General features: G+C 40.8%; 2 protein-coding genes across 14 annotated transcripts in view; one reads left to right on the top strand and one right to left on the bottom strand.

Annotated features, from left to right (window-relative positions):
- DOCK7 (dedicator of cytokinesis 7) overlaps positions 1-27,105 on the top strand; it is a 109,905-nt gene that overhangs the window by 40,975 nt on the left and 41,825 nt on the right. For all 13 annotated transcript variants that reach the window (XM_079982082.1, XM_079982074.1, XM_079982086.1 and 10 more), the window contains exons 14-21: positions 1,194-1,356; positions 20,589-20,706; positions 22,087-22,157; positions 23,929-24,067; positions 25,018-25,119; positions 25,336-25,422; positions 25,592-25,823; positions 26,874-27,038. In XM_079982082.1, the coding sequence (XP_079838208.1) occupies positions 1,194-1,356; positions 20,589-20,706; positions 22,087-22,157; positions 23,929-24,067; positions 25,018-25,119; positions 25,336-25,422; positions 25,592-25,823; positions 26,874-27,038 (1,077 nt within the window). The remainder of the gene's footprint in view (positions 1-1,193; positions 1,357-20,588; positions 20,707-22,086; positions 22,158-23,928; positions 24,068-25,017; positions 25,120-25,335; positions 25,423-25,591; positions 25,824-26,873; positions 27,039-27,105) is intronic.
- On the bottom strand, positions 5,515-18,368 carry ANGPTL3 (angiopoietin like 3). Its single transcript, XM_079982157.1, has 7 exons — positions 17,812-18,368; positions 13,939-14,049; positions 13,220-13,331; positions 12,098-12,211; positions 11,407-11,502; positions 7,254-7,526; positions 5,515-5,750 (listed from the first exon to the last, which is right to left on the bottom strand). Exons 1-7 carry the CDS (start codon positions 18,298-18,300, stop codon positions 5,566-5,568), a joined length of 1,380 nt encoding a protein of 459 aa, XP_079838283.1. The 5' UTR covers positions 18,301-18,368; the 3' UTR covers positions 5,515-5,565.

The raw sequence follows: 27,105 nt of genomic DNA, 5'->3' as shown, positions 1-27,105 counted from the left end.
GGTGATCTTTCTGAGAAGGCTGAGGCCTTTTTTAGTTTAGTAGCCACTAAACTATGGCTTCAATTTTGTTTCTGTATTTGCTTAAGTATTTTGTTTTTCAGTAACAGTACGGTATGTGGGTCCAGTAAACCATTTTATAACACATGAGTAGCTTCCATGAGATTCAAACATTGGACAGAGGGCTAATTCCTTATTTTTCCATAGTTCATCAGTGCTGAACTAGAAAAGTAATATTACAAATTAATCTCGTTTTCCCCCACTATTCCTCTGAAACTGTTGTTTATGTGGCTGGCTCCCTTGTTTTTTTGTTTTTGTTTTTATCTGAACGACTCAGATTTCGGCCACCAGGAGAAACAAAGTCTGAGAGGCCTTATGAGTCATTCTTGATAGCAGCAGTTATTTTTCCAACAGTGCCTTAAGCAAGTAAAACCCCTTCTGGGGATTGACAATCCTAACCTTCCGGTATATTGTTTGCTATCACGCCAAATTCCTTCTTTTGGAAAAGAATTGTGAATATTTACTTTATTGCCTTTTGACTATTAAACTCAAATAGGTATTACAAGTAAAGCCCCCAAACTGATCAGATCTTAAAACAATTTTACTAACCTTTTGACACAAGGCTGGGTGTTGATCTTGGAAAGTTATTTCTGCTCTTCTTCCTGACTTAGCACCTGGCTGTGGCAGGCTGCTAGATAGACCAGTGATCAGACAGGCTGCTAATGGACTCGACATAAGGCAGCTACCTGTTTTGCTATTAAAACATACATGAGCACGTGGTCTTTCAGAAAGAGCGAAACTTACTTTTTTAATACAGAACAAGAAAATATTTAAAGGCACGCTTTTAAAATAAATAAATAAAAAGAAGAGTGTTAACATTATTTTCTTGTTTTCCAAAGCAGTAGCTCTACTTAGTAACTAGAAGTTGCATATTTTTTAAGTGATTAAGCAGCAACATTGTTATGTTAACACTACATACACAAACGATAACACTATATTATCCCAACACTGTCACTATATTATGATGCCTACCTACCTATGCAAAGCAACATTAGAACTTGGTGGCTAAAAGGAAAAAAAGACCATATTTTGTAAAGTTTTCCTGATTCACCACCTGGTTATGATTGTTACTCATCATGGGCAGCCAGGCAAATGGTTGCTTACCAGATTGGTTATACTGCTAATTTTTTTCATAGCTCAATTGAAGATAGACATTTCTCCAGCCCCAGAAAACCCACATTACTGTCTAACGCCAGAGTTGCTGCAAGTCAAACTTTACCCTGATAGCAGAGTACGACCAACAAGAGAGATCCTGGAGTTTCCTGCAAGGGATGTTTATATTCCAAATACAACATACAGGTAAGAGTGGAATTTAGATTTTAATTAGTTCACACAGTGCATGGTACTCTCTTTCGCCCAGATGCAGTGATTGAGGCAGATCACACAGAGATTGATGAGTCTGTTCAGGATAATCACACTTTCAGTAATCAGGTAATTGCTCAGAGAACAAAGAGTCTTCAGGGGAAGCTTTTTAATTTCTCATTTAGTAAATCCACAATAGCCTGTATCCTCTGGATTTTGTTTTCATATTTCTGGAAGCTGATTAGAGTCACCAGTTCTTAGTTTAGTGCATATTCAGAGGATTACATGAGATATACTAGTTGGTTGTTATCCTGTTGTTCATAAGGTAAAGGTAGAGGTACCCCTGCCGGTACGGGCCAGTCGTGTCCGACTCTGGGCTTGTGCACCCATCTCACTTAAGAGGCCGGGAGCCAGCGCTGTCCGAAGACACTTCCGGGTCACGTGGCCAGCATGACGAAGCTGCTCTGGCGAGCCTGCGCCAGCGCAGCACACGGAAACGCCATTTACCTTCCTGCTATAAAGTGGTACCTATTTATCTACTTGCACTTGAGAGTGCTTTCGAACTGCTAGGTGGGCAGGAGCTGGGACCGAATGATGGGAGCTCACCCCGCCGCAGGGATTCGGAACGCCAACCATACGATTGGCAAGTCCTAGGCGCTGAGGTTTTACCCACAGCGCCACCCGCGTCCCCCTGTTGTTCATACAATCCGGTAAAAAATGAAATAAATGTAGATGCCCTAAGTCTTTCAATTCCTATTACTAGGAATGTTCTCCTAGTGTTGTATTCATCTTTGCTTTGTTTAATTCTAAATTTTATCTGTCATGTTCTCATGATTGCTGTTTAGAATTTTATATTTTAACAATTCATCCAGATTCCTAATTTATCTCCCTGTGGCTACAATCTTATGCTCTTATCTGGAAATAAGCCCTGTTGAATCCATAAGGACACTGGCTTGTAACTAGTGCAGGGCTAAGTAATTATCTCACCAGCATAAGGATTTACGCTTGTCTCTCCTTCTCCCCCCCATGTGTGTCACCACTCTCCCCAAATCTGCCCCAGAGGGTTGGAGAAATCCCCAGAACAGTTTTAGGGGGCATGCGGCGGGGGGGGGGGGGGAGAGAGGAGGACAGTCCCGTTGCACAAGTGGAATTACTTACACTCATGGGAGGTTACTTAATGCTGCTTTGAATACATACCTTAGCTGCCATATAAATGTGCTTAGGATTGCATTATAGAAGAGTCCATAAATAGATCCTGAGAGTCCCTTTCAGGTGTCAACCCTTGCAGTGGTGGAATAGATGTTGGATTGTTTGGCATAAGACTACTGTATTCCACTTGATAGTTTATATGAAAATATGGACATTGATCTCTCTCCTTCAAGTAGTATCTATAATGCTGTATAATATGGACATTTCCTTCCCAGTATATTAGCTCTCTAGACAAGTATCTGATTCCACCTTGAAGAGCCCTTCTTTCCTTTCACAGTTGCTCCCCAGAATCAATACACTCCGCAATCATCTGACTCCTTCCCTGGAAGTCCTTCTGTCTTCTGTTTAGCTAATCTAGTGCTAGGGTAGTCTGAAGCAGCTTTTTTCATTTGGGGAACTGCTTGTAATAAGAAAACTGAGGCCTGATTCACATTTAACCACTTGCACATTTAGTCACTGGCACATAGGATATGTCTCCATGGTCTGGTCTGGTCTGACCATTTTTTGTGAGAATTTGCAAGAATACCTGGATGGAGGAATATCATAAAAGCAGGGTAAAGCACATGGTTTCATGGCATGCCACCATCCATTTTGGTTATTGATGCTATAAAAATCAAGACTAAACTTCAGTTTGTTAGGCACTGTGAAATTACATCATCTAAATTGTCTCTTTACATTGGGATGATATCCAAAGATCACAGGGTGGTTTACAATATAAGAACCAATATAAATACATAACATTATTCCTGACCATTGGTCATTCTGACTGGCCCAATGGAAATTGGGAGTCTAACAATATTGGAAGTTGGAATCGAAGAGGTTCTCCAAATCTGATTTACTGCAGCACAAAACTCTAGGCCAAAAAACAAAAACAAAAAAGCAACAACCCTCAACAGCTTAACTGAGCTGAAAAGTGATTTCTCCCAAATTTGGTTTTATGTGGAGAGTCTTAATTTTTTTTAATAGATGAAGGCTGGAAAGAGTTATATTTCTGAAAACTGTATTTAGCCATCAAGTATGAATAACTGAAAATTCTTTTACCGCAGAAACAGCTTTCTCTAAAACCTGACTGTTCTTCTGGGAACAGGCCAAATTTCTTGTTTCTCAAGGAGAAATTTAATTAACTTCAATGCCAGATCAGGAAGAGAATTTGGAAGGCAATTCCATGTCTCTTTTCAACTAAGTATATTTTAGGGATTAGGGCAGAGGGATAATAATTGTGGTCAGCCAACCATCAGGGAGTGTGCAATAAATCAAGGCAGGTAAAAGTCTTCCCAAGGACACGGTGCTACCAAATAATATATGTATAATACAGTTATGTAATCTTTACACAGTGCCTTGTTATATAACTGGGATGAAAGATACTTTGCTTTTTCTTGGAGAGGTGGTGGGCCACTGAAGAGGGAAATCTATTTCTAAAAGTGATGGATGTGGATCCTTATGTTACATTACTAAAAAGTGAAAAATTCCTTATTATTAGAAATGGGTCATGAGTTTGCTAATGTAAATGATAGCAGATTTGTTTATTTAGAAAATGTCATTGAGCCAAACAGAGGATGAGCGTAAAGATTTTCAAAGCTTTGAGGCCTGCAGCAGATCTAATATGAATTTGCAATATGACACTTTATTTGAGGTACTCCACACCAGCTGTGAGAGATTCTTTACTGTGTTTTCAGCAATGAAATTCAAAGGGTTAAATACTAGATTTCAAAAGAAGAAGAAGAAACAGACACAGCTGCATGCCATGCATTAAGCGTAACATGTAAAAGAGAAATTAAACCTAACTGAAGTCCTCCCAACTACATGGTAGGAGGAAACCCTAATACTTTGCTCGAGCTCATTGATTCTTGTCCACTTGGCTTAGCTTGATGTGCAAGTGGCGTCATTTCCTTTCCCTTCTCTCAGCAGAGGCTAGTGCAAGGAATTGTGGGAGGCTACAATCACCATAGTGGTGTCCTAAATTCTGGAGGGGTGAATGGCAGACATTCTTCTATAGAGAAGAAGCTAAGGGGGGGCACTTTTCTAGGTCACTAGGGTGGAAGCAGCTACTAGGCAAGAATCAAATTTTACACTCCACAGAATGGAGCCGATTTATTTTGTGCCATCCAGTTCAGTGGAATCTCTTATATAGGTAGAGGTATGTACCAGCTATAGTAGGTCACAAGTGTTGTGTAGTAAAAAGCAGGTCTGTTCTTCTTCATACAAACGACTTCAGCTTTCATTCAGAGAGACAGGTCTTGCTCCCCCTAAGCTGTGAACTGCATTGCACCCTGTTTATTTCATTCCATAGAGATCCATGAAAGCTGCTGATTTGAACAGAGAACAGTGACATTTTCTTCTAAAGGGCAAAGCCTTCTCCCATGCCTATGGTGACATTGAGATCCATGGTAGTAGGTTATGATCCCCTAAATGTTTCCTGAAAGCAGTAGCTTATTTTCTGCCATCAAAATGAAGTGGCTGAATTCTCTTCTATGGTGATACAGGCTGGGCCAGGCTACGAAAACCAGGTGGGCTGGTGAGCTGCTGTCCTGTGCATCATATTTCCTTTCTGCCCCAAGATTTCTCCTTGCCATGCTTCTTCCCTGCAATGTTGGCTTCTCCTGACTCCCTTGTAGTACAAGTTCTGCTGCTGAGAGAAAGGAGCGAAGGTAGGGAAGCTCAAGCCCTACCTGGGGCAAGCTTTTCCCTTCCCTTCTTCCTTCCCATTGGTATGGTAAACGTCTTCAGATATAGCTATCCTTAGGAAAGCTAAGGAAAGCTTGCTAGCCGTGGGTTTCTAGAACCAGCAACAATCCTAAAAAACTGGCTGCATTTGTCCGTTTCCATTACTCAGCCCATCGTTTGACTATACTGTGTTTTTGTATATGGTGGCCACAGAAACAAAATATATCATTAAGGTACAATAGAATTCTATCGCCTGAGTACTGAAAAGTGCCTTCACTTGGCTCTGACAAAGGTATAATGTGCTTTATTAGGTAGACTCCAAAATGGTGATGCTCAGTCAAAATTTTCAAAATCTGTAGAATGTATCATCAGTTTGGTTGATTTGATAAAATAGGGCCTTCCTTTCTGAGGCTTCCAATAGAGCACTCTCTTTTTCCTTTCCAGTTTTCCTCTTGAACTTGATTTGATATATTTTCCATTCAAGTTTGTTTCTTCACATGCCGTATGCCACCAACCACCTGAAGATGAAATTATAAGCGCCATTTAATTGATAGCGACAACACTGTAGTACAATCATATGGACTAAAGGCGTAGACCCCCTTTAGGCACCAGAAGGGGCTTCCATGTGTGGAGGAGGATTTCTCACATTTCTTCTCATGCCGTGTTTGATGTCACTTCTCAAAATCCTTGGTAGCATCAACAGTAGCTAGCTGCCTGGTATGAGGAGTTGCTTATCGGGAGGAAGGGAACTTGGAAGAACTGTACCTCTATGAAGCTTGTCGTACCATCCTCCAGATTGGGTCACAAATCCTCAATGTCCACCACCCCTCTCTCTAGGAACATAGGAAGCTGCCCTATGCTGAGTTGTCTACATTGGCATTGCCTCTCCAGCGTTTCAGTAGGAGATATTCTCAGCTCTACCTGGAAATGCCAGGGATTGAACCTGGTATCTTCTGCATACAATGGCCCCTGCCGCCACCTCCCTTTTTAAAAAAAGAAGTCATTCTATTTTAACTTAATTACCCAGTGTCAGATTTAAAACCCCCCACAGCACTCCTATCTATCTCAAACACTTATATTCTCTGTAAAACTGACGCTCAGAAGTGAACTTTATACAGTTTCATAGTTATCTACATTTATTAGAGGAAGTAAAATAAATAGGATTGAACTGCAAATGAATTAAAATAACTTGCTGATTCATGCTGCAAATTTGAATTTTCCACATTGGAGGGGGCAGAAAAGGGAATTTCAGAATAACGTTTTTGCCCGGTTTAAGGAGAAAGTATATAGAATACCAGCACTTCTTGCGGATTTACTTGGAGGTGCTCTACAGGAAATCATGTCACCAGTTTGTTATTCCTGTATGCTACGCTCTCTCTTTTTAGATCTTTGCCAGATCACTTCACTTTTTAGTTCTATTTCTGTTTCCTAAAGTTCTGCCTGATGTTCAGTTAGGGACTAGAAATATATGGGAGAGAAACACTAGAGCAAGGATGGGGCAACCTGTGCCATTGCAGATGTTGTTGGTCTCCAACACCCAGCAGCCCCAGCCAGCATGGCCAATAGAGAGGATGGGAATTACACCAACATCTGGAGGGCCACAGGTTATCCATCCCTGCACTAGAAGGTGAGTCACATGTTCAGAGATTGATGAGATGTAGCCTTCCAAGATAGTACAGAATGCATGTGGAAAATTACACAACTGGATACTTCTCCATATTAAATATACATTTATAAAATACCATATTGAGGCAAAAAAGTTATAGTGTCTATGACATGCTAGCTTTCTGAGTGCAGATAAGTTTGTTTCTAAACATGATTGATCACTCAGATGTGCAGTCCCTCACCCAACATACCCAGTTGTTCTTCAGAATTTGCTTCTGGTTCCTAATGCTTCATTTTTCAGAACAGGGAATATATAAGTTTTGTAGACAAAGTTGCAGCTATATCTTCCACAACGTATCCCCCCCCCCCCGATTTATGAGAAAAACTAAAGCAGCAGCTTGTACAAAAAAGACTACCTGAATTGTTTTCTGGACAGTTGACTTTTCTTTCAGTGTTGCTGTTGTGATCTTTTGTAGAGAACTTCACTTCTTTCTGTTCAGGCAGAACATTAGGGATATTCCCAGTAATCCTGGAGAGAAGAGCAGTGTAGTCTGTTTCTGAACCTCCCATGGTGAATGTGTATTCAATATAACGTTGGTTAGCTCTTGAGTCTTCCAGCTCAATACGCAGGATGTGGTCACCTTGGTTTACAATGGAATAGATCTTTTGTAGGCCCAGCCAAAATTCTCCTGAAAATAGAAATTGCACAGACCGAACTATTAGGTTAGGCTGATGGCAAGACATAAGCAAGTTAGAGTTACTAATTCGGTTAATTAAGCAGACAACCTGAGTCTTGGGAACCCTTGAACTTTTCAGATAATCTCTCTTGGAGATATCTCTTTTTTGTTTACAACTTTTAGATTATGCACTAATGATCAATTAAAACAGGAAACTAAAACTAAATATGAACGGAATGGAACTTTGCAGCTTGCCAGAGTCTGCCAGGGATAATGCAAGGCATACTTAACAAAAGTGTGTGAATGAATCTCTCTGATAAGTGAAGCGAGTGGCATATATAAAATTTAATTGCTATGGAAATGGAGTGTCAGCCATGAGAAAGGAATGCACTCTTAATAGGCGTTTAGGTAGCGTCATTTACCACAGCACATTTAAATTGAACATTCTAAGTGAATTACATGGAGTGCAAAACTAAGCATGTTTTCTTAGAAGTAAGTGCACATTGGATTCTACTTTTAAAAAATAGTTGTATTTTCTTCTACCTTTTTTCCAGAATAACTACATTAAGGCATTTTTTCACTAAAGTTGGGCCAATGGAGTCATTCCAAATTGGCAAAGGTAAACGAGAGGACATTTGAGCAAGAAATAGTGGAAAAGATAAAATGTACCCTTTTAAAACAAACATGTGATTTTGCCTTTATGTTTCAGATTTCACCACCAGGCAAACTTTATACAATGTAATGCTGAAATTTCAGTTTCAACTTTGATTTTGCTGCTGTGGGAAAGTATTATCAACTTTCTCCCCAAGTCAGCGTTTCTTAAAGCTCTGATTTCAAAAGTTTTGAAAACTTCACCTTATGAACTCTTTTTTTTAAAAGGAAGATTCACTCTTGAACCACAGCTTGGCTTCCTGTGTCATGTAGGGGGCAGTATTTTTTAATGAAGACCATTAATGTAAAAACAAAAAATGCAAAATATCATATTGAGAACAATATTGTTGTGGGGACTTTCATACACCATAGACAATCCAATCTCATGTCATAAATGGAGCTACCATACTTTCCAATTAATATAAGGAGGACTGAAAATACCTGTAACAAGCTATGGGAATGCCAAAACAATTTGTAGCTATTAGGAGGAAATGAAATTGCACAGAGCTTGTTTGTGTCTTTAATGCAAGTTATATAACACAGGTCCCAGCTGGGAGGAAATGGGGAGATGGCACTTAACGACTTTTTGAGTTAATCTACATGTGAAGGTTTTCCTTCAGAAGACCTTGTGATCGTTCAGACATTTTTGCAGTGTCGCACATGCTAAATTTATTTGGATTTCCCCTACCTCTCTTTGGAACAAACTGTCCATGAGTTCAAGTGAACTGCAAACCATCAAACTCATGGTGGGCCACATTTTGTGGAAATATTTTCTATGTAATGAATTTTAGGGCAGGGGTGGGAAACCCCTGATCCTCCAGATGTTGCTGAATGATGTGTAGGACTGATGTGAGTTGGAATCCAGTAACATTTGGTCGGAATCCAATAGCACTCTGGTTTAAGAAGAGAGTCTTTGATGTTAGACATGTCTGCTTTACATATCAAATAACAGCTAGAAAACCCCATAATTTACTGATAACAGCATTTCCTTAGCATCTCTAACATCCTGAGTTCAGTCCTCAGGAGTTTTTAGTAACAAGGATCTTGGATGGCAATAGTAGGAAATGGCTCTTTGCCTGAGATCTTGGAGAGCCATTGCTGGATGGGCCAGTGATTTGACTGTATTATTCAACTTCATATAAGTAATAGAAGAATAGATGTTTTGAGACATCCCTAGATGCTAGGAGTGGAATTGAAGACCATGCTATTACAACTGTTCTGTAAGTGCAAACATTTCTGCATTCCAGGCAGAATCTCCCCTCTCCTCTGCTTGCACACTATTCTGGGACTGACCTGCGGGGCCCCCCCCCCGAGCAGATTGAGGAGGAGGAGGAGGCCCATTGCACCATGAGTTCTTTCACTGGCTTCCACTAGTGCACCAGGTTAGTTTAGTCCAGCTCCAGGTGTATAAAATTGACTTTGCAGTCTTGAAATTATGGTTTTGCGAGTAATGATAATGAAGCCAATCAAACTACTTATGGACCAAAATATTTCAGGACTTCACTAAGTGATTTCAGGATAATTGCTAATATATGTTGCTCCCTGTCCTGGTGGCCAAACAGGGTTGCCACTTCAATTCTTGCCCCCCTTTAGCACCTCTGTAGAAGGAGCTTGGAACATACCTTTAGCAAAGTGTGCTGGATGATGTGTCTGTTAGCCTGCACCTTGGTGTCCCAAGTGGATGATTAACCAGTGCAAATAAGGGTGGTTTCTTTCTGCCTGGTCCTCTGATGGGATGATTGGCTGGTTAAGTTTAGAAACCAGGATTTTGTTTCAGCGGAAACCCATTGAGCTTTATGTTGACCCAGTGCTATTCACTGTGTGATATGCATGAAAACCGCCTGTTGTATCAGTCACTACATGGCAACTTTTCTACTGTATATTATGAAGTTTAATTCTAATATGCTGTAAAGTTTCTTGAGTATTTTCTGGCCTCATTTGGTCCAATATTTTCCACAAAAAACATTGAGATAATAGAAATATATTTTTGCCTGCATTGCTATGTTTACAGATCTTTACAGATAGGTAGCCGTGTTGGTCTGCCATAGTCAAAACAAAATAAATTTTTTTTTCTTCCAGTAGCACCTTAAAGACCAACTAGGTTAGTACTTGGTATGAGCTTTCGTGTTCATGCAGATGTGTATCTGAAGAAGTGTGCATGCACACGAAAGCTCATACTAAGTACTAACCTAGTTGGTCTTTAAGGTGCTACTGGAAGAAAAAAAAAATTATTTTGTTTTGACTACAGATCTTTAGTACTTTAGTACTGTATTTTAGACACCTAGAAAGTGCCTCCTTACATACATACTTACTTACTTACTTACTTACTCACTCACTCACTCACTCAACTTGGCACTACCTCTTGATAATAGCACAGCAGCTGCCAGTGCTGCTTTGCCAGTGCCAGGGAAAAGCTTCACACTAAAAACACAGAGGGGAGTCTTGTGCCTGCAAAAGGGTGCAGTAAATTGTGAAAACTGAAGAGGGTGATTCTGTGAAATGGTCAGGTTGAGCTCTGCCTATCTTGCATTGCATGGAACTGCAGCTGTTGCCATGCAAGATTCTCCTTGTATTACATGGTTATAGTGGGGTGAGGGCAGGATAGAAGAAGGTAGTGATTGGGATTGCCAAGCAGTACATAAATCAACTAAATTCTTGGATTCATCCACATGAACTGTACATCTCAATTTGGTGTTATACAGGTCATCTGCATCAGTCAAATGCCTGATAGACTTAGTCAACGGTTTTAAGCCCTAAGCAAAAATGTTCTGTACATGTAAACATGAAGGTGGATATGTATCTGAAGTGCAGGGTATATTTTTCTTAATCTACATTGTGTATGTGTTTTAAACATCTGAGTGGTAGGTATATTAGAATCTATCCATAAAACCCAGTTTTGACAGGTTATTCATTCTGATTAACTTCTTTTCTGTTAACCCATCTTGGATGTGCTTTTAGCAAACTGGTCTTTAGAGGGGCACCCTGCCTTTGTTGCTCTGTGGGTTAGTGCAAGGGTAGATTGAATCTCAAGCTGTTCACTGTGCACCAATTCAGATCAAAACAATGGGGGTGAAGAAAGCTAACCTGTTTAATACATGCAAATGTGAATCATCCCTTATTTTCCCAAAGGTGTTTTTCACTTACTTTAACGTGTTGATGTTTACATAAACAATAGTCAACTACTATTTTAGCACATAAAAATACTTCAATTATTTAGGGAAATGTAAGAGAATGTATTTACCATCCAGGTTGCCAAATCCATTAATATAGTTCTCCCAGGTTTGGTTGAAATCTAGTGATCCATCAGATCTGTTTTGAATAACTGTCCATGCACTTTCTGTGTATGAAAAAAGATAAATAAACTTACCTATAAACTATAAACTATAAATATTACCTGCTTTATTGCCTTCCCCCCTAGTTTTGGACTGCAGCAAACATAGGCCCAGTCCATATTGTGTCCCCCATGAATGTTTTTTAATGCAGTTAAATATAGAAAAAAATAATGCAGTTAAACATAGAAAAAAAGCAGGTGTGCGCATGCACGCACACACAATAGTTGTAAAGTATTAATTGAATTTACTCCCATGGGAATTTTCATGCATGGGTGTGAAAGTTGTCCATGCCATTTGTCCACCGCTGGAAGAGGTTTAGTTGTGATGATTATTCAGTCGTGGCATCCTTATCTGACCCAGTTGGAACATAAATAATTGATCCTACTGACGGCACCATTTTTTTATTTGGTAATCCTAGTTAACTATTGACCAACTGTAGTTAAACGGATACTGAGCTAGATGAGCCAATAGTCTGACTCAGTATAAGGTAACTTCCTATGTTTCCCTAATGGAACACTTAACATCATTCAGGGCAGAAGATGAAGTCCATAATGATTTTTAGCAGGAGAATTAGATGGTCCCTGGTGTAGCTGGACTTACCTGCTTTGATTTCACAGTAGACATTAAAAGCCTCGGATCCTCTGGGCTTAATAGAATAAATGCCACTAGATCTTTCACCTCTGCTGTATATCCACATGCAATCAGTAGCATTTCCTAAGAACAACAAGATTTTAAAAGTTACAAATGCATGACTAAAGTTCTGCGGGGGGGGGGGGGGTTCAAGGCACACTGAAATGCACTCAGTATTGTGGCAGGGACTTGGGTGATGATATTGTATTAAAGAATGCTGTGAATCATTCCTTTGATTTTTTTTTTTACAATTATTTTTTGAATATTTTTATTAGGAATTTCAACATAACATTTTATCAAAAATACATCATCCTCATTCACCACCCCCATTTTTTCCCTCCCCAAAAAGGAAACCCCCTCTCCCCCCCCCCCCCCCGGACTTCTCTCAGCTCCTCTCTCTGGTTTTTCAGCACATGTTATTCTCTGCATGTTATAAAATTGTAAATATCCTTAATTTATCTATCTATATATTACCAAGAAAAGGTTTGTGAATATTTATTCAAAACCTGCCAAGGAGTCCAGTTCATTTTGTTGTTTCTTTAAGTACTTTGTAAAGGGTTCCCATTCTTCTTTAGATTGTTATTATTTTTAATATGTCACATTATCCCATCCACTTGGTGAGCGCAGACAAAATGGTAGCCAAAATGGCTGCTGAGAAACAAGAAGGAAGTATTGGCATGCTTGGGGAAAACTTGTGGCTTGCAGAAATAAGCTTTTAAAAATAAAACAACCCTAAATGGACAAACTCCATCAAAGCAGCCAAATGAGCATGTTCGTTAACAACAGAATGAACAGCGACAGTTGAAAAAATAATTGAGCAGGGAGTGGGGAGGACAAAGAGTAGAATGTCCTACTTGTAGGGAAGGGATGACTGGAAGCCTGAATAGGAGCTTTCCTTTTTCGGAGGGAAGATACACTGCAACTTGTTGTGGAAGGCCACACTTGTTTTTCCAACAACAGTAATAAAGAGAATTTAACAGTGTGGCGTTAAAAGATGGTATACCCATAGAAAAATGTATACTAGAACAGTATTCACAGATGACGGTGTACACAAGGATTACTTGTTTCTTCTTCTTCCACAGGGGCAGTTACCTTTGTAATCTTGAACTTTAGCTGTTGTATTAAGTTTAGTTTGCCTTGTTTCATTTTCTTCTCTCAGGGGGAATAAAGTCTGTGTGTTGTCTTGAAAACCAGGGCTGTTTAGCTGGGGAGACAGAGAATTATTATTTTTAGTCTGTTTTTTGTTAGTAAAGTTTGTCATTCATCTACTGATACTTTGGAGCCCAGGTATATTGAGATAACAAAATGGGGAGAAGTGGTTTACTGATGGTAGAGACCTCTTATCTTTACAAGAGAATTCCTGAGAATGAAGCATTCCACTTCCCCAATACCTTTCTACAGTCGTGTGGGGCATGCCCAATTTCTTTTACCACCAGAGTGGTAAAGATCGTTAGCTGAAGGAAGTGTTTTCGGATTTTTTCAAGTTGAAATACAACAAGGAAATGTTATTTTTCCATTCCAGTCCTGGAACTGCATTGGGAATACACAGCGAAGACACATAGTGTCCACAAATTATCTTAGAGCATGATGGAAATGTATTGAAATTATTAAATCATCGTGTAAGATGAGTTATTCCCTGTCCACTTTGCTATTTATTCAGTAGTTTGTACTTTTCCCATTAGTTCTTTATTTCTCCCAATTTCTGCACCCTTTACCTCTTTCTCAGTTCCCAGCTGTCTCAAAAATCACCTAATATCCCTGAAAAGACTGCCCTGATTTGGAGGAGGTCATTGGTAAAGCAGCAATGTTACCTTCTCTTCCAGGTCTTCTATTTGTTCTTGTTGTTTGCCAATTTGAACGTGCTGTGCTTGAACTCTTTTGAGAAGGGATCTGAGGTGGTTGTCCTGCTGCTCGACGAAGTTCTGCAGGGAGAACATAAAAAGTGGCTTGGTTTCAAAGGACCATGAAGCAGACGGAGAAAATTGAATAGTGCAGGTCCATGAACACCTGATCAAGCTCTGGCTGATGTATTTCAGTGTGGAGTCAGTGTTTTACAGCATGAGAAATATGCAGAGTACAGAGGATCTAGGCCAGGGATAGGGAATTTGTGGCCTTCCAGATTTTGGTGGACTACAACTTGCATCAGCCATGCTGGCTGTGGCTGAGGGATGTTGGAGTTTATTTCATAAAACGTAAATACTGCTTTATTGTAGAAAAACCCCTCAAAGCAGTTGGTGAGTAAGTTCACCAACATCTGGAGTCGCAGGTTTTCCACCCCTGATTTGGATTTGTAGTATATGTGCTCTAAAGGTAAAGGTACCCCTGACCGTTAGGCCCATCGCAGATGACTTCTGGGGTTGCACGCTCATCTCGCTCTATAGGCCGAGGGAGCCGGCGTTTGTTCGCAGACAGCTTCCGGGTCATGTGGCTGGCATGACTAAGCTGCTTCTGGTGAACCAGAGCAGCACATGGAAACGCCGTTTACCTTCCCTCTGGAGGGGTACCTGGAGCGGTACCTTTATCTACTTGCACTTGACATGCTTTTGAACTGCTAGGTGGGCAGGAGCTGGGATCGAGCAATGGGATCTCATCCCGTCATGGGGATTCGAACTGCCCACCTTTTGCTCGGCAAGTCCTAGGCTCTGTGGTTTAGACCACAGTATCACCCACGTCCCATATGTGCTCTAGTAGGCTACAAAAAGAGATTTTGTGTAAACTATTGCTGCTAGAAGAGCTTCTTTGGATTTAGGGCCCTTGCAGGAGGCTTCCTCTAAGAGAAGGGCACCTCTCAGTGCAAGCCAATTTCACCAAAGGCTGTTGTCTTACCATGCTAAACAGAAGTAGAAGGTATATCCTCAATCTTATTTGGAGGGATGGTTTTGTATAGTCAAATCATGCAACAATCCTGTTTTGCTTCATAATCTATGGATCCTGTACTCTGCCCTAAAAAAGCAATGGATTAAGAGCTGGTTTCTTGGAACTGAAGCAAAGCTGCTGTCTGGTGACTGGGACTTGCTTTTATTATCTGTTTTGGCATCCCACCCCATCTCACCCCCTAAAAAAGCACTCATTTTCCTGGAAAGGACCTTTGATATCCAAAGGGAAGTTTAAGGAATTCAGACTTTGAGAATCCCAGTACAAATGCACCTGCTGCACCCTTCTTGTACTTGTGTGTACACCACTGCTGGCCATCATGGAGAAACTCTTAATTCTTACCCTTTGAGTAAGCCAACCCTGGCTGGCTGGCTGAATTCATAAGCCGCTTCCTTCTACTTCAGCAACAACAACTCATACAAACCTAACCATCTTGTACAAAGTTACTCAGTGAACTGTCATCAGAGAGGCCCTGCTCCATCTGCTCTTGGACATCCTGCCCAACAAATGTATGCTTTGTGCTTGTGCTTTTATTGTTTGGGCAGCAGCTGAACACCATTTCATTTTCTAGGCTTTTTGCTTAAATTATTTCATGATCTTTTGCCGCTTTGCTGATGTTGCTTTTGGCACTTGGTTGATACATTATCAGTTGCAGCTGAGTTACTCGTTGTGTTGATTGTGGAATAATTATTTTTAAAGCAGCAGTCTGTTTTAAATTTTGTAAGGACAAGCTGTGAAAAGTACAAATATTTAAAAATAAATGAGCCTTTCCTATGTCATAGACCTATGTTATGAAAGGGAAGCAATTCCAGCTACCCAGGGTACTCTGATTATCCTCCTTTATGGACTGTCCAGAAAAAAATTTCTAGGTGCAAAAGCATGCAGCTTACATGTTTAGAACACTGACCATCCGTTGGCTTTGGTTAAAATACCGTATTTTTCGCTCCATAGGGCGCATCTGACCATAGGGCGCACCTAGTTTTTAGAGGAGGAAAATACGGAAAAAAATATTCTGAATAAAATGTTGCACTAAACTATTTAAAGCAGCAAAGCGGGCGGCTCCTGTCTGCTTTGCTGCTTTAAATCGAGCCTCAGAGGAGGGTAGGAAGGGGAACCATGGCTTATCTAAGTCCAGTTAATAATGCTGAGCCAGACTTATGGCCATCGAGATTAGCCTGGCCGTCTCAGTGGAAATCTGGGGAGGCTGGGGTGGACTTTCAGTGGTCGAAGTGTGGTTGTGTCTTCCTGCCTGGCATCTATTTCCTGCCGTCTTTCCCCCCTGCGCCCCCGCACCCTGCTTCAAGGGAAGGAAGCGGAGCCATGGATCCTCTGCTCGCAACTGCAGTGGATTCCCTCCACTTTGAAGCAGGAAAGTGGAAGAGGAGCTGCTTACACGAGTGTAAGCTGCTCCCCTCCCACTTTGCTGCTTCAAAGGGAGCCCAGGAGGAGGGAAATTGCTGCAGCCGCAAGCAGTGGAGGATCCATGGTCCCCTTCCTTCCCTCCTCCGTAGTTGCTTTGAAGCAGGAAAGTGGGAGAGGAGCTGCTTACACGAGTGTAAGCTGCTCCCCTCCCACATTGCCGCTTCAAAGGGAACCCGGGAGGAGGGAATCTGCTGCAGCTTCCCCCACCTCCCGCAGAAGCCGCACGCTCTTTAAAGGGGCTTTTTAAGGGATTCCCCCACCTCGTAGAAAAGCCCGCAGGAGCCGCGCAGCCTTTAAAGGGGGCGCCTCTTGGGGGCTTTTCCCCGAGGAGGGAGAAGGGACTGATGCAGCCAGTCAGTCCCTTCTCCCTCCTGGGGAAAAGCCCGCAAGAGCTCACGAAGCTTGTGTGCGGCTCTTGGGGGCTTTTCCCGCCTGCCTCCCCCCCCTGCATTCGCTCCATAGGACGCACAAACATTTTCCTTTGCTATTTAGGAGGGGACAAGTGCGTCCTATGGTGTGAAAAATACGGTAATTTATCTCGTTGTGGTTGCTTTTTGGTAAAGCACAGAGCATACGTGAGCCATTATTTAGTTCTCTAGATATTCCGTGCAGTTTGCTGTTGATCCAAAACTATCCTCCCTTAAAAAACTAATTAAAAAAGAAAAAGTCATGAAGTATCCTTGTACCACAGGATACATTTTACATAAATGCAAAACAAACATTTAGGAACAAATTTACAGTAAAGAACCAGTTGTTACTTTCTTGATAACTACGTTCATTTCATTCCTCAAAATGCAGTGATGTGGCTTTCCTGGAAATGTTTGAAGTGGAAAACATTCCTGTGCATAAACAAGGGCAGTTTGCACTGGAAAATGTTTGCACTGTAATACCCAGCCAGATGGGCGGGGTATAAATAATAAAAGTATTACCATCATAGCAGGGGTATCCAACATGGTGCCTGCAGATATTGTTGGTCTCCTAACTGCCATCAGCCCCAGCAAGCATAGCCAGTAGTCAAGGTGATGTCTAGCAACATTTGGAGAGTACTGCTCTAAGGCATCAGAACATTTTCCTATACTGTACTGTACAATTTGTACCTGAACACAAATTGACCTGATTTGCAAAGGAATTTCTGGCTATTCCTTCCCCAAAGAGTGATCTAATTTAGCATCTTAATTTTTAAAAACGTTTTAGCATCTTAATTTTACTTATCACTGGAAACAAAGCGAAATTGTATGAAACAGCCGCTAGATAAAATATATTTTACATCACTGATATTAGTGCAACAAGGTCATAATTGACTTTGGAGCTTTGGATTCCATCAGTAGCCTGGAAACCATTTCAGGTGACTTTGGCAATATTAAATCTATTCCATACCTGCTACTTACTTTAAGTGATGCAATTTCTTCAGGCTCCTGATTTTCAATCTGGGTCTGAAACAATTTGGTTATTTTTTCTTCCAGCTTCCCTACTTTATCCTGAAGTTGAATCTTCTCCCGTGAAAGTATTTCTATCTTGGAATTCAGCTCCACAGAGATGTTCCTTATCTCTTCGTTATTGACTTGCAACATAGAAGTAGTGTTTTTTAGCTGTTCCTCATCTTCTTTTATCTCATTGGCTTGTTTCGAGATCTCATTAAAAGATTGGTCAAAAAGGTGAAGTTTCTGAAAGATGTCATCCATTTGGCCTTTGGTCTTGATGGCAAAGTCTTTAAGGCCACGCCCAAGCTGGAGCAGCCCGTTGGCTAGTAATTGCACATCATGTAGCATAGCAAACCTTGGCTCAGGAGATTCTGGTACAAAGGAAAACTCATCTCCATCTATTCTAGTTGCAGCAACTAGAGAAATTACGAAGAGTAATACTAGTATTATTTTCATTTTCTTTCTGCTTATGATAGCCTTTGGAGAAGAAAAGCTTTTCCAAGCTGCTGTTAGCCTTTCTATGTGATAGTCCTTGCAGCTTAGTTTGCCTATAAATATATGCTGCTCAGACCTGAAAAGTCAAGTTGAGGTAGTTGATCATTAAACTTAAATGAGTGTAACCTGTGTCCTCGTTAGGCTTTTTAGACATCAAAACAGACAAACCAACCTGACTAGCCATTTATGACAAGGACTTTTTTTTGATCAGCTGTGAGGAGAGATCAGCTGGAGGCAGTATTTAAGTGGCGAGGCTTCTCGTCAGTGACTACCTAGCCCTCCTATAAAACTTGACCAGTTGCTCAAGGACCTTGCTGAGACAACTTGTATGTTTTGGCCTCAGCTACAGGAATACTGTGCATGGTACTGAACCTCCACCTTGATCTCCTTCAACGGTGCATAGCCTTGTTTTGCCATGGCTTCCTGGGGAGCCTGGGACTACTGATCTCTCCTTGCTTGGCCCATCATTCCTTCTTGGTGGTTGGCATCCGTGTGGATCATAGTAAAAGTTGAAAAGGGAGGATATATTAGGAAGGGGGCCACCATGTTGTTCAAGCAGAAGTGATTTCCTCCATACTTTAGGACACCATTGAACCCCAAAGGGGATATAAAGCTGTAAGGAATTTATAAGACTCTGAAAAGTTCATGTGTAGGAGTACACTATAAGAAGGTCATACATATGACAAAATATACCATGCACTGGCAGAATGCTATATGAAGAGTGTAGGGTTTTAAAGAGATAATTCATTGCAAAGACAAGGAAAGACACATAGCCTGGAAGGGAGAAAGAAGATCACTTCCAGGATCGTCACGAGAAAGTATGATGGCATTTGCCCTATTGGATGCAAGTTGTGGGGTTTTAACTCTTTGTCTCTCCCTTTTGCAGCACTGTCAACCCCAGGGCAGGATTCTATTTGCTGAGCTTTTTAAAGCAAATAGATGCATGTTGAACAGAAGGAGAAACTTTTGACCTTCTAACCAAAACAGTTTCGCTTTGGATTGAAATGTTCCTCACCTGTACTTAAGAGAAAATATCATCAAAGAAGACTGCAAAGGGCATAAGTCCCCCCTTTTTTAATGGCCAGTACCAATATGAGTCCCCAGAAGAACACTGTTCTTAATATAGGGATCACACAGCTTGGCTTCGCAAATACATTTAAATCCCTCTCTTAAGCTACTAATAACACTTAATGAAAGTTTTATGAGAAAAGTACATTTTAAAGTAAATTTTCATATCCATTTTTATTTGAAAAAGCACGTTGAGGAGCAAATGTATTCATGCCAGAATGAGGTAATTTAGGAGAGCCACAAAAAAGGGGGAAAAAGGAGTATTTCAGCAGCCGCCTGCAGAAATAATAAAGAGAACATTGATTAAGCCAGATGACCAATGGGGATGAAATTCCAGCGCTTAATTCAGCATGAAGGTCTTCCTTTGAAACAGAAAGAATGCCCTATCTGCTCACTTCAGCTTGCTGCAGTGTATGGAATGCAGAAAGATAATGTGGCTCTATAGTCCACCATTCTGTGTAGCACAAGAACAATGCAAAGTCTATTGGGTTTGATTTGAAGGTATATCTGCTACTGACAACAGAAGGTTCCTTCCTCTGACAGAGGGAGATTCTGTCTGTTTGGAGAATATGAGCCTTTGGAAGCAACCCATTGAGAATGGAGTGTCGTGGTGAGTCAGGGAAGTTGTGGCTCAGTGGAATATGGAATATGGCAGGCGTAGGCAAACTCGGCCCTCCAGATGTTTTGGGACTACAACTCCCAACATCCCTGACCACTGGTCCTGTTAGCTAGGGATGATGGAAGTTGTAGTCCCAAAACATCTGGAGGGCTGAGTTTGCCTATGCCTGGAATATGGTATATGCCAAACCATTGGTGGAGGATCTGTAGCAAGTGACTCAATGATGTTTTGTGTTTGGGAGTTTGTGAAAAGCCAAATGGTAAAACTTAGACGCGTCATGTCAAAATGGGCAAAGATATATTGAGAAATAATGCATTCTGACTCTCGTTTTCCCTTGCTGTTTGCAGGCTACTTCTCTTACATGATTTCTCTTTGCATTTTTTATGTTTCAGAAGTGTAAGAAAGCAGGCAGAAAAGATGCAATAATGTGCATCGTTGGCCTCACACAACACACTGCTATATTGCTCCAGTAGTTTATAACTGATGCCCAAGACACTTTGGTATATCTTCATTATTGTATGATGCAGTATTCATTATGTAATATTCATTTATATTTTTACAGAAACCTTCTGTATGTCTATCCTCAAAGCCTTAACTTTGCCAACCGTCAAGGATCTGCTCGGAACATCACTGTAAAAGTCCAATTTATGTTTGGAGAGGATCCAAGTAACGCAATGCCGGTATGGTGTGTGTGTGTGTGTGTGTGTGTGTTTGCTTTTGACTTTGGTGCCTCAATTGTTTTTCATGTGTTGGATGTGTGCTACATGTGGTGTTCTGTGGATCTAGCCTGAGTAGTCTGCTTTGGACTCAGTGTTGCTTCCTATCCTTTCTGTAAGCCCAACAGAAATATAGCACAGTTTATATTAAATTTAAATATTTATGACATGTTATTTTATGACATGTTGTTTCCTCTAATTTATTTACTAATTGAATACATTTATACCTGTCAGGGAACTGCCATCAGAGCAGGTGGTGGAAGGGCTCAAGGAGGTTAGGAGAGACTTAACAGCAGAGGAAGGAACCAGCAGGGGGAGAGAAGAAGCTCCGAGGGAAAGGGAGTCGGAAAAAGGGCTCTGGGACACTTCCAGCGAAAACAGTGAGGAGGTTTCAGGACCTCCTATAGGGACACCCACACCTCGCCGGAAACTGTCACGCCGAGAGTCCAGAAGACGCGTTTCCGTTAAGGAGCTTTTATGTTGGAAGAGATTCCGCAAACGCCCACTGTCGGATTCTGCCAGCGACTGAGGGAGCCATGCTTAAGGGCTCCGCTAAAGACAGAGTTTTGCTAAGCTGAGCAAACCCTGAGGGACTAAGCTTTTACGCACAAGCAGCTCATCATCCCATCACAATACCCCACTTTTTTAGAAGTCTTCTCTACAAAGTGGCTTCCACAGCATCTAAGATTGTTTTACACACATTAGAATATACAAATAAAATATAAGAATTGGAGAAACATATGCTCCATGCATTTCAAATGAGAAAAGCAGCATTAAAATCCAAGGACCCACAGCACAAAATCCTCAAGACAATGTTACCCACTAACAGCTGTTGAGGAAAGAGCTGTCTTCAAAGGTCTTTTATACATTGTAAAGGACCCTCAACTGGACAGTCTCACAATTGAGTGGCCATTGCTGAGAAAACTCCTTTATGGATAGCCACAATCATGAGCCCTTACGCAAGCCTAATCTAACCTTTCAAACTTCATGGTGCATTTGGGCTTGTGCTTATGTAGTTCTTGCCATTTCTTTTCTACGATGCTCATACAACCAACATTGCTTAATGCGCAGCAGAGAAATGGAATCGCCTCTCTCATGAAATTGTAGCAACCAGCATTCCAGCCAAATCGCCTCCTGCCCGATTTCCATTTGTAATCATTGTTTAAACTGATGTGCATCATAATTATATAAAATGTAATTTTACCAGTAGAGGTTCTGGTGTTCATTTTGCCTTGGCAAAATTGACCGACATTTCACTGATGTTGGTAAAGGCTCTTGGCTCTTAGCCTAACTTCTAGAACTCAAAAGCAATGTTAAATTGTCTTGTTTTATTTCCTTTTGCAGGTAATATTTGGAAAATCCAGCTGTGCTGAATTTTCAAAAGAGGCATATACAGCTGTTGTGTATCATAACAGGTAAAATGCAAAAAACGTCACATGACACTATGTGCATAATGCAATTAAAATTGGAAGCAAGACAGTAGTGGTTATAACAGTGTACCAGTGCATGGTGCTTTTGATTATAAGTATAAAGCAAAACAGTGACAAAGGCCTTGATGATTCTGCAGTCCTCTTGGTCCGTGGACAATGTAATGTGGGATACATATAGTCGACCCATACCATATGGAGATGCCATTTTTTGATAATGGTTTTATCACTGTGTATTGATCCTTTGATTGGCAGCTGATGCAAAGCATGGCATTTAGACTTCTTTAAGAATCCTATGGGGAGCGTGGCATGTCAACACTGCATCAGCCTTTCTGTAGGATTTTTTTCTCAGGTGCTCTCCGTTTCATGAAACCAACCACCACCATGGCACTAATGCTTTCACTGTGTTGTTTGTAAGCATACGCTATGTCTAAATACAGAAAAACTACCCATTATGATGGTGTATATATAAAAACTTTTAAAATATGAGTATTGTACTATCATGCACAATATATTTTGGATGAAGAATCTGACATTGAAATTTACGCTTTGGAATGCCAAATTCAAAAAGTCCTGGCAACAGATTACCTTGCAATATGGTCTGTCTTGCAAAAGGCACTGAGCTTGCTTGTTTGTTTATTTATTGAATCAGATATTCAGTACATCTAAAAATTAAATCCTGCAATTGGTAGACATTCCATTCATAAATGGAACTTGACCCAATACTCAGTTTATTTGGGTTTAAAGTTTATTTAGTTTGTGAGGAATAATTTTTTCTTGTAATTATGTCCAGAATTTTTGTCTTCCTCTTCAAGCTATTAATAGTGGAATATATTGGATGGAGCCCAATGAAGGGTAAAAGTGGTTTAGGACTGAGGCCAAAGTGCCCAAATCCTATTAAGGTTTAAAGTGTCCAAATCTCATTTATATGTTATTTGGATTTTTCGGGGATTTGTCATTCTTTTGACTTTTAAATCACATGCAGCTTGATCCTGGTGGCATGCCAAGTATTCTAGCAAAACACTTAGAAAAAGGGTCAATAAATTTTGGCTGGTTTAGGTAGCCAGGGCTTGAGCAGCCAGCAAAAATTGGAGGCTCCCAGGACCCTGTCCCTCCCCACTGGGAGCAGGGGAGGGCTTCAAAGGTGCTCATCTGCACAATGTGAGACTGGCTTGGCTCCAATAAGAGTTTGGGTTCATCTATTTTGCACTGCATTTCTGAACATTTACACTGTCTCCAAAGTGGTGTTCATCACATACAAGGTCAGCTCTCTTCCTTGAGCTCGTAGCTGATGCTGTTGGGGAGCAGGGCAAGGAATTTTCCAGAGTGCTGTGATATGTTTTGAAGGTGCTCAAAGCACTTCTGATCTTCACTGAGTCATGGGTACATTTATCTTACTGTAAAGTATCGTAGTGGTTTACCGTTTCTCAGGCTTGTCTCCCTGTCTGTAACTTGCTAAGAGAGAACAAACAGGCTATTAAATATTTAAAGAATAGCATCCCTGTATCATTAAACCAAGATTTGATCATGCAAATTTGCCTCTTATCTTAGAAATGCTAAATTCACCTGAAGGTCTTATAGAATTTGGTTTTCTGGAATTAGGGAACTAAGTGGGAATTATAAATTCTTCTTTTTTTCTTTATGCTTCTCACATCAGAAGATTCTATTTAAATGCAGAAGAGCAGCAGGCAGTTAAGCATGGGTGTATTCTAGGCTTCAAAAGCTTTATACTTACAGATGAATTTTTTTATCTCAACAGATCTCCTGATTTTCACGAAGAAATCAAGATTAAACTCCCTGCTACTTTAACTGACCACCACCACCTGCTTTTCACTTTTTATCATGTCAGTTGCCAACAAAAACAAAATACTCCTCTGGAGACGCCTGTTGGATACACGGTAAAAGCACACGGAAACAAACCATTTATCCCACAAATCCTCTCTCTCCCTTTTACTCCCTACTCCTTTCATTTTTCATCTGGGAGCAGGAAGGGAGGAGGAGAGCCACAGAATTTTTTTTTATTTTGTTTGGTTCAGGTTATTTCTGTATTCTAGTAATTTCTGACTCTTTGATGTCACTGAGAGCTCAGTGTTGTGTGACTAGGTTGAAAGTGACCACCCACTGTGGTACTCAGAATTGGGAACAAGAACAGAGGCAAGCTGGCAGTGGACAGAAAGATATATTCTTGTGGATTGCAAGTAATACAATTTGGGTTTATTCTGAGTTTTGTTCTATAAAAATGAACCTTTGTGTTCCCACTTTAGTTTGAAGTGTTCCTTTCATGCTTTCCATTTTTCAGTCTTACATTTCCTTCTACCTCTTCCTTTTAGAGCAGCAGCAGGGAATCTGTTTCAAACCAATGGCCACGTTACCTCATGGACAACCTTCTGGGGGGTGCATGCATGGGGCAGGTGGGGCCAGGGCCAAATGTTTCTGGAGCAACAGGTGTTCTTTCCTTTGTCCAGTAGACTCCATACCAGCCCAGCAAAAATCAGAGCACCACACAGGCATTACCACCGTTCAGAGACTAATACGAGCAAGGCAAAGGCACTTAAGAAGGATGCAGGGCAGGGCCAGTGAGGGGCACTGCCTGGGGAAAGGGGGCATGGCCTGGGGAGAACCTGGAGGCCTCTGGGATTGTGGCCTGCAACCCTGTTTTGGAGTAAGAATTGGAGCATATACCACTCAACACAAAGTCCATGCACTCTTGAACCCAAATCATTGTGATTCTGATAGTATGTTGTTCTTGTCGTGTACCTTCAGATAAGTTTTATTATTATTACATTGGATGAATTGGACATACCCTGTGTACAAATGAGATATTTTGCCTTCTTCCCCTCGTTAACAGTGGATACCAATGCTTCAGAATGGACGTTTGAAAACCGGTCAGTTCCTTCTCCCTGTTTCGCTAGAGAAACCACCTCAGGCATACTCTGTGCTCTCTCCAGAGGTCAGTAGTTCCTTGCGCTAATGACAATTTAAGCAGTAGGCATCTGAAATATTCTGACTCCTTACTTAAGACAGCAAGCTTTAAAAGATGTTCATATCTTCCATGTCTAATATTGAATGGAGTGCCTGCTTTTGCTAGACCTATCTGTAATTGATATTTCTGCTTTGTAATCAGACTCCTGAATGCTTTTATTATTTGCTTCCTCCCCACCCTCAGGTGCCGCTGCCTGGAATGAAGTGGGTAGATAACCATAAGGGAGTTTTTAATGTAGAAATAGTTGCTGTGTCATCTATTCATACACAGGTATGTATTCATAGCAGTCCCTACATGAGAAAGGCTTGAATCCAATCTAGATATAATTTCTCCTATCTCTCTCACTTACAGAGAAATGTATTTTTTGTTTAGACAAAGGATATAATTTGCTTTTGAAGTAACATGACAGTATATTTTGTTGGGACTTTTGTCTATACAGGACCCTTACCTTGACAAGTTCTTTGCCCTTGTTCATGCCCTGGATGAACACATGTTCCCTGTGCGGATAGGCGACATGAGAATTATGGAAAACAACTTGGAGAATGAACTAAAGAGCAGCATTTTGGCACTGAATTCCTCTCAGCTGGAGCCTGTGGTGCGATTTCTCCATCTCTTGCTTGACAAACTGATCCTCTTGGTTGTACGACCTCCTATCATTGCTGGCCAAATAGGTATTTTATTTATGCTTGGGTTTTTAAAAAACATGATAGACCTTGGAGCGAACCCTCCCTGCTGCATTAATTCATTCACACTTTAAACTGCCATAATCACATGTAGCCCTTTTGTTCTTCGTGGACATGTTCAAGGATGCTTTCATTGTTCACCTGTAACATTTGGGGGCCATCATTGATTGGAAGTCTCAATGAATGGAATTAGGAGATGTTTGGAGTTCACCATGTGTGTGTTTCTGTGTTACTCTCAATAGAGTACGCCAGAGCTGGCTTGACGTTCAGTGCCTTTTCCTTTGTACTGTAGTGCGGATAATTGAAATTACTACGAAGTCATCCCAGGGACAACAGTGTATTATATTTGGCCAGTTATGATACATGTAACATTTCCCCATCCATCTCAGTACCTTTTCATATGTATCACATATGTATGCTTGTTAGCTGTGGTAGAGGATTGAAATGGAAGGGAGCTAAACATTTTGACTGCGACAGTTAGTGATTTCCAGTTGGTGTCCTTTAATCAGTGGGGGTGTCCATTAATGGATGAGGAGGAGAGGCGATTTCTTTCCTTTTGCCACTCCTAGCACCTTAAAAAAATTCAGCTTCAGGCAGTTGAGAGATCTTCCAGAACAGGGTGGAAGGTGGAATGGGGGGGAAGTGTAGGGGGAAGGAAGAAATGGCAAAAAATATCTCACTTTCTATTCTGTTAGCAAACACCTCTGCTGCATCTAAAACCTTTTTATGACCACAGTGCACCAATTTGGATTCCAATCTTTCTGATTGGCATGCTGCCTGAACCATTTCTTACCCAATTCCTTGATGGAACTTATAATTTATGCTATACAGTATAAACTATTCAGCATCCTAGAAAGACTTAATAATTCAAGTGCTTGCTCTCCCCACTAAGGGTTAAATTTCAAAATACTTAAGCTCCTCTGGAAATGTTTTTCATGAGAAATGAATGTGGGCTTAGCTTAAAAAAAAAAAAGCTGTTGTGATAGTGAGGTTACCTATATTGATAAATGTTGAACTGCTTGATTTATTTATTTTTAGTAAATCTGGGTCAAGCGTCTTTTGAAGCCATGGCCTCTATTGTAAACAGACTCCACAAAAACCTTGAAGGAAACCAAGACCAGCATGGCAGAAACAACCTCCTCACTTCATATATTTATTACGTTTTTCGCTTGCCAAACACCTCTCCCAATTCCCCATCTTCAGGTAGGTTCTCTTTTTGGGAGGTAAAGGTTGGAACTGCTGGGCATGCTTTTCCAGGTGTTAGTCGTCT

The sequence above is a fragment of the Podarcis cretensis genome (assembly GCF_951804945.1).
Source record: "Podarcis cretensis genome assembly, chromosome: 6".
Taxonomy (NCBI): domain Eukaryota; kingdom Metazoa; phylum Chordata; class Lepidosauria; order Squamata; family Lacertidae; genus Podarcis; species Podarcis cretensis.
The sequence above is the reverse complement of the archived record's forward strand: the minus strand, read 5'-3'. Positions and strand labels throughout refer to the sequence as shown.